Source organism: Cottoperca gobio, chromosome 11, assembly GCF_900634415.1.
Source record: "Cottoperca gobio chromosome 11, fCotGob3.1, whole genome shotgun sequence".
Lineage (NCBI taxonomy): Eukaryota > Metazoa > Chordata > Actinopteri > Perciformes > Bovichtidae > Cottoperca > Cottoperca gobio.
Window position 1 is genome coordinate 17,252,741 of NC_041365.1, and position 11,111 is coordinate 17,263,851.

Here is an 11,111-nt window from a genome sequence, read left to right on the forward strand (position 1 = left end):
GTTGTGTTAAAGATAGAGGCGAGATTCTTTGTAAAACTCATTTGATAAATTCATCAATGTTTTTTCAATCCATCAAGTGCTTGCTTTTAATATCTAATGTATAGATTTCACTAATTGTCTCTTTCAGACAAGTTCTAGAGGTGATGGCAGCAATGAGGGAAGAGGATCCCTTGGAGCTGGCCAACACAATCTACAATAACACCATCAAAGTCTTCTTCAGCTCTGTATGAGGATGAAGCAGCACTGTGTGTGTCTATGCTTGTATAAATGATGGATAAACTCTCCCTTTGCCAATTTTGCTTCTGGTCTTATTCTGAAAGTGTTTCCTTAAAGCTTTCAAAAATGTGTTATGTTCTTGTGTTTCACATATCTGTATTTTTTAAAATTCTTTTTACTGTTGGCCACGATCATGATCATGATCACTTTACCATTTGATCATTAATGGAAAGTTTAAAACGTAAAGAATAAAATATAGTAATAGCAGATTCAATTGAAAACACTTTTTTTAAAATGCCATTTTACAATTGTTTTGTGTAGAAGACAGTATTTAAAACATTTTTTATCTTACAGTTTAACTAAAAAGCTGAACGTTTGCGAAAACTCTACGTCCGTTGCCACACCCTCTGACGCTGGAAGTTACGTCACGTTACGCCGGAAGCAACAGCCTGGCAACTTTTGCGGTGTTCCCAAAGCAACCAAATGGTCATTTCAAAATATTTCGTAATATATTAAAGGATACCAGACGGGACATCATTTGAGGAGGAGTCGGAAGTGTAACAGCTGGTGGCAATATCACTCCGGATGGGAGCAACCCGACAATAAATAGAAGAAGAAGCAGCAACAGGAGGTTGAGCTGGGCGGACATGGCGGACGGCAGCAGGTTACCAGCTTTCAAATAAACGCCAGTGAAAGCGAAACCGAGGACTGAAAGCGGCTACTTTCATTTATTTTTATGTTACATGGATAGACACGGGCTCCCCAGGACTGTGAGCTCTCCACTGTAGCCTGCATGGCGTCCACTCAAGCCCGGCTAGGCCAGCAGGCCTTAGCGGTGCTTGATGTGGCTTTGCGAGTTCCCTGTATTTTTATTATCGACGCCATTTTTAACTCTTACTACGACCCTGGTTCGGGATGGGCCGGGGCGATGGGAAAGGTGTTGGTCAGAGTCATGGGTAAGTATTTTAAAGTACAGTATAAGAGCCTCCAAATTGTGTCAACAACACCTAACACACTGACAGCTAAGCTAACTGACGCTGCATTAGCCATTACGTTCGTCAGCACTGTGAAGCTCGTCACCTGTCACACCGACTAAAGCCGATTTAGCCACCAGCAATAACATCAATAAAAGCCTTATTTGTCTGACACCATGCTTAAGTAGTTTGCCTCAAACCTAATTCAGTCTGATTTTAATGCCAACAACTCGCTATCTAGTTAGCTAACCGCTAACGTCAGGTGTGTTATTTAATCACAGGTGTAGTGTCAAATTCTGTATCGTCGCCAGAATCCAACGGTAGTCCTCAAAGTAACTGTGGGGCGACATTTAGGCAGTCTAACATTCTGCCTGTCAGAATAGACTTGCCAAGAACTATTATATTATCTGAACCTGGGTCTCAACCTTTGTTTTGCAGATGTACCCCTACAGCTCTGTCAGATAAACTCACGTGTCTCCTTCATCAACACCTCCTGTCATGTTCCAAATGTTCCATAAATGAATCATAACTGGATGTTTTTAACACTATTAATGACATAAAAGTGAATATTGTTGCAATGATATTTTCACACAATTATGTCAATGTGGTCAAGAATTTGCACTACTACTACTTAGAGTTGCAGAAGCTGGACATTTCAATTATTTAGCCATTACTTTAACTATCACACACACAGTTGCCAGTTTTATTAGGTACACTTAGCTACAACTAATGCATCATCATTGCAATGCATCCTACCCTTTTAGGTTAGGTAGCTTACGTCAACTATTTGTCCATTACTTTTAGTTAACTACTTCAAATCAAATAAAATTTTTATATAGCCCAATATCACAAATTACACATTTGTCTCAGTGTGCTTTGCAGACTGTGTATCCGCTTACCTTTTAGCTATTTCAACTGTTTATCCATTACCTTTAGCTGAGCGTACCATTTTAAGTGGGTACGTGAAAGAGTGTTGCGTAGCTCAACAATCTTTCACGTACCCCCTGGCAACTGCTGAAGTACCGCCTGGGGCACAAGTACTAACCAATAATAATAATAATAATATAATAATATATAATAATAATAATAATAACCACTAGAGCTGCAACCATCCATCATCTTAATTCCATTCTTGATTAATCGTTTAGTCTATAAAATAGTTTAAAAAGCCCATGACGATTTCCCAAAGCCCATGTTGACTCACTTAAATGTCTTGTTGTTATTATCAGAAAACACTGTACCCAAACAAACAGCTACCGCGTTATATAACTGTCCATTTGTATACTTTGACCTTTGAACAGCTCAGGCCCCAGAAAGTCCTTTCGGTGTCAGCCAAGAGCTCTGGGTTTGGAGAGGCAATGTTTCTTCAGCCCACAATCGTTTTATGTTTAGTACGAGCACATAACCCTTGCAATGTTTACCTAAAATAAAACGAAAACTTGACTTTGGAAAAGGGCCCAAAAGCGAAACAAATCCAAATGTGCACAATGGGATTTGAATACATTCAAAGGAAGACCTCCACAAACACCCCTTTAACAACAAAGTTCAGTACCCTGAGTCCATTTAGTCCTGAACAAGATGACGCAAGGGAACGTTGTCCCTGAGTTAAGCTTCTCAGACAGTTGCAGGTTAACGTTGTAAAGACACTAAGTGGTGATAAAGAGACAGTCCACGCCAGTATAGTGACTTACAATTATACGCAAAAAGTACATAACGCCTCTAATGTTTTTATGCTGCTCTTCAGTTTTCTTTTTTTGCTTTTAATAGACTTCTGTTTTGTTACAGCTTAAGACCATTTCATGTAGAGGCCATGAAGTACACGGATAAAGAATAACAGCGTATTTATAAGAAAATAAAAAACCGTCTGATCTCTTTAATCCTGCCTGAAAGAAAAAGTAAAAGTAATAATCACTCAGAAGTGATATGAGTATTATAATGAGCCACTTTATTGACCTTTTGTTAAAGTCTGAAGAAAAGAAACGTACAACAATAAAATGACAGAATAATACACATGGTGCAGGGCTTTCACACATTGTGCAAAGAAAACATACAAAGGATCAAAAACACTTGACATAACTTATTACTGCACTGTCATCGCGCCAAGGGCCGTCTGACTGGTTCAACTCGTCCTCGGCCAATCGGTATGTTGATACTAGCATGTCATTAGGTCATGCATGACGAAAACATGTGCGCACATATACATACATTATTATGTGTATTGTGGACAGAATTCCTTTCACATGAAGGACTCGGGTGTTCGTTTCATCTATTTAGTTTTGTGTGCTTCCATATTTGATCTCAGGTCATTTATTTTGACATGTACACCTGGGAGGGAGCAAAGGTTTTATTGATAAATGTCTATGTGATTGGTACCGCACACGCACAACAATGACTTGTTATGTCTTAAGAAATGTTTGACAGGTTTGTTTGATAACTATTCTTATATACTTACTATTCTTATATCTTTACTATATTGTTTTGACCTGTCTTTGTCAATTGAATTGTGTGATTGGAAATAGTTCTATCACTTACAATTCAAATTTTAGCTAACTAGCTCTGTTGTGTCTCAGGTGTCCTCATCTCCAGCATGGTGCTGCTGCTCTCCCAGAAAGCCTTGTTCAAGTTCTACACCCTCTTCTTTGCTGTTCTCCTCGGCATGGCGGCGGTCCTCATAAACTACTACGCCACCTCCCACATAGACTTCTACAGCGCCTACTACAAAGCGGCACTGGGGTTCAGATTGCTTCCCAGAAATGGGCCGACGTTGTGGCTGGGCATGGCCGCAGTCCAGCTTGTCTTTGGTGTGAGCTACGTGTTCCTGCTCAACCTCCAGTCGGTGTTCGCCGCACTGGTGGTCCTGGACATCATGATTCCTTTGTGGGGGCTGATGATTGAGCTGCCTGCAGACGTCCGGCAGCTGGTGGCTGTGTTCTCGGGCCTTGTGCTGGCTCTCAACACAGCTGTGTGCTTGGCCATGAGGCTCAAATGGTTTTACTACTCGTGCCGGTACGTCTACCTGCTCGTACGGCACATGTATAGGATCTACGGGCTTCAGCTGCTGCTAGAGGACACGTGGAAGAGGATCAGATTCCCAGACGTGCTGCGGGTTTTCTGGCTGACCCGGGTCACTGCCCAGGCGCTGATCCTGGTCTATGTGGTGCGAGCGGTGAGAAGGGAGAGCGGAGATGCTACAGATGGGGGCTCCGACTCACAGGTGAGATCAGAACCATTCAGTGTGTGTTTATTTTACAAAGGTTTTGAATATATTTATATATATTTTTGCCTGTTGTAGATGGAAAAATGAGTTATAAATATTCTTTTGGATATGGTCGCAAGCTGCTGTGGGAGATGTTACACATCTATACATTGAAAGTGTGATTGTTGAAACGGGATTATTACTGCAGGATTAATCAAATGAAACTAATAGAATTCCTTGTTATATACAACTTGGAAGTAAAAATCCCTAAATTCACATACATGATAAAAAATGATAAGCCTTATCATCACTTCTGGTTTTTCATCATTCTTTGAGTGTGTGACTGTGGAACACTTGTTAAATTCTGTCTGATATTAAAAAGGCTTTTAAAAGTCTTGAATTTAATTAGGTGAACACTGCAGAGACCCTGTTTAATGCAGGTCTGCAAAAATATGAAGGTAAAACTGCCTGTACCCTGAACCAGAATGTCAAGCCCAGCCCATTTCTAGGAGGCAGATTTAAATCTGATGGTAAAGTCTTGTACCTGTGGTGCCTTCTAGGACCCCAAATAATGTCGGTGCAACCACAAAGTATGCGTCGTCTGAATATAAAGTGTAAAGGGAGGTATAGATAATGGTGACATGCTTTCAGGGTTACCTGCTGAGCTGGGACGTGTTCTGGGATCTGACCAGTAACCTGATCATCTCTGGCTGTGATTCTATGCTCACCGTGCTGGGGATGAGTGCTGTCATCTCCTCTGTCGCACACTACCTCGGCCTCAGCATCCTGGCCTTCATAGGTACGGCTGAGTGTGTGTTGTACAAACTGTTAAAATCTGACATACATACTGGCTATAAGAATGGTCCTGGAGTTCAGTGTTTTGTCTCATTTTGACCCTTCAGGTTCGACGGAGGAGGAGGATAAGCGTTTAGGCTTCGTAGCTCCTGTTCTGTTCTTCATCTTGGCTCTGCAGACCGGCCTCAGCAGCCTGGACCCTGAGGAACGCCTGGTATGTCCCTGCAGGATTTATGCCTTCAGGTCCCCGGTTGATAGACGGATTGATCACTAAGTGGGTTGTCATTAGTGGATGTCAAAAGGCATATGGACACAACTGCAGTGGATGCTTTTGATTTGATGCTGAATGTGTTTCTTAATCTTCACCTTCTTTGTTTATTCTTTTCTTTTTGCTTTCCTCAATTGTTGTCATTTTGACTTTCTGTGGGACTTTCTCCCCCTTGCCCTCCAAAGCACCAGTAACAAGGCTTTTTTAAGCATCTGTAATACCTCCTTGAGTGTTGACATGATTTATTATTTGTTTAATTATTTCCAGTGAGTGTAGCCCTAGGGATTCTTTAATTTTTTTATTCCAATTTTACCTATACTGAATATAGAAGGGGGTTGAGCCTATTTTGCACACATGTATGCCATTACTCAATACTACACAAAGTGTTTTCGTATTCAAGCCTTTTAATATAGACGCTAGAAAAGTGACAGGAAACAAAGTAGAGAGAGATGCAGCAAAGGTCCCCGGCTGGACTCGAATCTGGCGGACGTTGCGGTTTATGCTCGACATCGTAACCCCTAAATCACAGGGATTACATTTTTTTATTTTAGTCTCCAATTGTCATTAAGTAGATCTTAAACCTTTTTAATTAGGGATGTCACGATTACAATACTTTGGTACCAAGTCAATGCCAAAAAATAAATAAATAAAGTGGATGTTCATGGACAAGCAAAACTTGCTACACGGAACCCCGTTAAAGGGACGAGTCTGTGATATCACTTTGGCCTTGTGGATGTGTTGAGCATAAATTCAACATTGTTGTTAAAATCATAAAGGAAGCAGTAAACTCACTATAAACTCTTTCCCTGCTTAACATTAGCTGTTAGCTGTTAGCAGCAAGTGGGCAGCACAGTCCTGCTTGGCCAAATAACAGAGCAGCACGAGGCTCCATTTAGTTAAATTATGATGTGTTCAAGCTCTATTCAATAAGAATGAGTTATGGATCAAAGGTAAATAACAACGTGATGATGTGTTCAAATGTATTCTTGTAAAAGGCAGTTTTTGTTTTTACGGTTTTGAGAATTGTGACATCCTTACTCTTTGTTGTGTTGAAGCTGATGAAACTTGCAGGTGCCTTGAACTGATGATATGGAAAACATCCATTTCATTTACTGAAGTCAAATTTGCAATATGGCTTGCTCTTAAACCTTCCAGTCGAGGTTATGATTTAGCATTATATATCAATGACTGAGAGCCTCTCTCTCTTTGATTTGAAGGTCCGCCTGAGCCGGAACATGTGCCTTCTGCTGACTGCCATCCTGCACTTCATCCACGGCATGACCGACCCTGTCCTAATGTCCCTGAGCGCCTCCCACGTCTCCTCTTTTCGCCGCCATTTCCCCGTCCTGCTGGTGTCCGTGGGGCTCTTCGTGCTTCCGGTGGTGCTCAGCTACGCCCTTTGGCACCACTATGCCCTCAACACCTGGCTCTTTGCTGTCACCGCCTTCTGCGTAGAGCTCTGCCTCAAGGTGAGGACAGAGAATCTAATGTTACATTTGTTTGAAAAATGACACAGCGATACCTACTGTTAGGTCTCATCAGTCTGTGAGGTTCAGTGTGTTCTGTGACACCTCCGACCTGTGTCTACTTTTAAAGCTGAAAATTGTCAAATCATTTCCAGAATGCCTTTTAAAGATATAAATAGCTTGGACATGGTAATGGTTCATTTGCACATTAAACATGTAGGTGGAGGCAGAACATGTAATGGTATTTTAAGAGCCAAAGTTTTTTTCCCCTTATCTAAAAAGGACGAGCTATTAAATTGAGCCAGAATGAAAACAAATTTTCCATCCTAATATGTGGCTTACATAGAAAACAACAGACGCAGGTTTTGATGTTTCCCTCCTCCCTTCCCTCCAGGTGGTGGTGTCACTGACAGTATACGGCCTCTTCATGGTGGATGGCTTCTCCAACGTCCTGTGGGAAAAGCTGGACGACTACGTCTACTACGTGCGCTCCACAGGCAACATCATCGAGTTCCTATTCGGCGTCATCATGTTCGGAAACGGCGCCTACACCATGATGTTCGAGTCGGGCAGCAAGATCCGCGCCTGCATGATGTGCCTGCACGCTTACTTCAACATCTACCTGCAGGCCAAGAACGGCTGGAAGACCTTCATCAACCGCCGCACGGCCGTCAAGAAGATTAACTCCCTGCCGGAGATGCGCGGGGACCAGCTGAGGGACATCGAGGATGTGTGCGCCATCTGTTACCAGGAGTTCGCCACCTCGGCCCGCATCACGCCCTGCCACCACTACTTCCACGCGCTGTGCCTGAGGAAGTGGCTCTACATCCAGGACACGTGCCCCATGTGCCATCAGAGAGTTTACGTCGAAGATGAGAGCCGAGACAGAGCTGCCTTTTCTAACAACAACGGGGGCTACGCAGCGCCGCAGGACGTTGCTGCTGATGCCCCACCAGCACCGGGGGACAACCAGCATGGACACCCGGACGCCGAGCTGCCGGCCGATGGCGCGGCAGCCGGTGTCCAGGCTGCAGGAGGACCCGGGGAGCTCGACAATGAGCTGCTGGAGGACAATGACAGCATAGAGTATGACGAAGATGAGTGGGGGACTCAGAATGGCAGCACGCCAATAGAAGAAGACTATATCAATGATGACACAGACTCCACCGAGGACTGACGGGAAGAGATCTATAGAAATAAATATACATATATCTTTATTATATTTAAGTTAAAAATTATTATAAAACACAACAGCATCTTAATTTGTTCTCGAACAATGTCAGGGATGTCATGCTCCTTTTCCTTGTTGGTTTCTTTTTGTTTGATTTTGAGTTTGGGTTTTACTCTATAAGGGCTCATGGAAAGAGTAACTGCTGCTCTCATTCTGTGTGTGTGTCGAGAGTATGTGTGTGTGGCGGGACTGCATGATGTAGACCTAAAACTCAGACTGTTATTGTTTCAAATCATTTTATGCCCAAATTATTGGAGATTCTGAGTCTGAGTCTTGCTATGTGAGCACAGCTGTCTCAACATGGTTTATTTCCCAATGCCTCAAAGCTGATGCGCATGAGTAGGTTAAGTACCAGATTTTCTGCAGCACATATATTCTGCACAGCACAAGCCTGCCTTGTTAAGCACGCTGTGGAAATATTTCTTTCCAAAGAAAAAGAAGAAAGTCACATCACGACTTTCTTTCGATTTTGTCACTTATGCAGGCCCAATGAGTATTTGTACGTGTGTGTAAGGAGATGTGTGATTTTGTGTGTGTGTGTGTGTGTGCCTGCCGACATGCAATGTGCTTAGACGATGTCTTAAAGATGCAGTTCATGTTCCCTCGCAGTGTAAAGGGAAACGCTGGAGTGTTGGCTCATTAATGACAAAACTGTGGAACGACTAATCAAATTCCAGCTTTAAACAATCTGCAAGTCATGTTTTTGGAGGTTGTAGAAAAAGACGTTTCGAGTGCAAAAACACATTTTTGTGTGCTTTTCCATTTTAAACCTGTCGTTATTACTTTTTCCAGCTGTTTTTATTTTGCCAAACAGTAATGGTCTCGGGATTTACTTCTCTCATGCGTCTCTGGCTCGCTCAAAACATTGATTGAACTGGATGTTCTGGCCTCACTCGCTCATTAAATGTTTGTTTTACTAGATCAGCCTTGAGTGTTCTCAAATCCTGACTTGCAGATTGATCACAGCTCAAGTTTGTTACACACTTGTTCAATGTTTTTGTCTTTTACTAACCCTAACCGTGTATTTGTGAACTTGTCCAGAGAGCGAATGAAGGCAGGAGAGTGAAGCAGTTTTCTATCAACTCTGCGCCAACCAGAGAAAAACTGAGAGGTGTGTCTGATTTAAAAAGTGACTTGCTACTGTAATCACTGATATACCTCTATCATTACTTACTACTGGTCTCTTGTGTGACCTCGCCTACATTTGTGTACGTTATTGTACATATAATAAAACAAACATGTGCACACGTTCTCCCTTAGGATAAGAGAAGATTTTTGTTCTTTTAATATTGCAAATTTACACATTTTCTCTTCAAACAAATCATTATTTAGTTCGATTAAATCCTATAAAAGTACTTGCATTAATTTCAAAAGAAAAAAAGAATCATCCTTAGTTTGTCCGTTTTAAGTCATGTTGTAAGAGCAGATGTCATTTTTGTTCCCATAAGAGTGGTTGTATTTTTCAGTAAATGCACATTTTTTGTTTGTAATCACTGGTACAGTCAGACAGGAGCTTTCTCCTTCTGTCCAACTACAGCTACAAGAAGCAATGTCCTACTGAACGCTCGTTCAAAAACTACTGGAATGAAAGAACGAACCAGAAAATATTTAAGAGCCATGTTTTCACCTTTTTTAGATCATACAAGTCGGCCAATACAGATCCCTCAGCTACTACAGAGGTCTTTATTGTGAATTTGTGTTAAAACGCTTTAAAGCACAACTCGGAGTATTACATTGTTTAGACTTCCACAGCCTGAACGTCTTTAAGGGTTTGACTACAAACTCGTGTTCATTACTGTTGTAATTAATGCTCGCGGAAAATAAGATGCAAGGAATCCATGAAGTTCTTGTTGATGAAGAGAAAGATGGGGTCTAATCTGATTAGAAAGCTGTGCTTTTTGACATGTTTCAGCTATGAAGGACTTTGATTATTAGTTTGATTGTTCTGAAAGCTTTTTAAAAGGTAAAAGCTGTTCATTTTGCCTTTTGTTTTAAAAAGAGATTTATGTAAATAAAATCATCTTTGATATTGCGTTTGCACTGTATCTCAAATGTCATTGACATCACCTTTTTAAATGACTGTCAAGTATTTACGTGGCACACAGAATCCTGTGAAGCTGCTGAATTGTAATGAGTACAGCTGTGTGGACATGCAGTTCACTCATTGGGCCAGAAGATGGTGTCATTTCTCCACTTTGAGTTAAGTATTTTTTTGTATGAATCAGAAATCCTTTATTAGTCCCACAACAGGGACATTTACCTATGTGATAAGTATGTGATTTGTATGTGATAGTATGATACGTTTTATGTTACGGTTTGCATTTTTGGGAGACAGCATATATGACAATATATTCACAATATAACAAATTGACCATACAGTTATAAATTGCATAATACTAAATGTCTTAATCAAAAATCAAATGTTATATTCTCTGACCAAAAAAAAAGACGGGTAGACGTGTAGGCTGAAGCCTGAGCTTATTGTGCCTACATTGCATAATACTAACTATCCAAAATAGTGAAACAAAACTAACAGATACAATATATTAATGAACCACAACATCATTAATAAGAAGCAGATAAAAAAGACAAAAACAAATGCTAATGTCTGTCATTTCTCAGTGGTAGTCAAAATAATGTAAATAAATACAATCAAGAAACGGCATCATAAATCAGAGGGTCATTTCTCAGTGTTGATCACATACTTATCTTTCCAATAGAATGTTATTGTACATTTCTTCAATTTACACATACTACGTTCTTTTAATTCATTGTTAAAACTATTCCATACATTGATCTATAATTCACATCAATGCTAATGCTTGGAACGTTTGAGATGTCTGCTAGATTGGCAAATTACCTGCCAGGTAAAAGTAATGAAATAAGAATCACAATCATTCCTGTGTATTACAGTATTGTAGAGTACTGCTGAGGTCATTAAACTCCATGCTGATAAATCCCTCTA

General features: G+C 41.0%; 2 protein-coding genes across 3 annotated transcripts in view; both read left to right on the plus strand.

The window, feature by feature from the left end:
• The window catches only part of tatdn1 (TatD DNase domain containing 1), a 5,433-nt gene extending 5,136 nt beyond the window's left edge, over positions 1 to 297 (plus strand). For both annotated transcript variants that reach the window (XM_029443161.1, XM_029443162.1), the window contains one exon: positions 128 to 297. In XM_029443161.1, the coding sequence (XP_029299021.1) occupies positions 128 to 230 (103 nt within the window). In that variant the 3' untranslated portion in view covers positions 231 to 297. The remainder of the gene's footprint in view (positions 1 to 127) is intronic.
• A 323-nt stretch (positions 298 to 620) lies between these two features.
• Positions 621 to 10,178, plus strand: rnf139 (ring finger protein 139). Its single transcript, XM_029443415.1, has 6 exons — positions 621 to 1,172; positions 3,761 to 4,404; positions 5,038 to 5,185; positions 5,289 to 5,395; positions 6,667 to 6,918; positions 7,310 to 10,178. Exons 1-6 carry the CDS (start codon positions 1,010 to 1,012, stop codon positions 8,090 to 8,092), a joined length of 2,097 nt encoding a protein of 698 aa, XP_029299275.1. The 5' UTR covers positions 621 to 1,009; the 3' UTR covers positions 8,093 to 10,178.
• Positions 10,179 to 11,111: the final 933 nt, after the last annotated feature.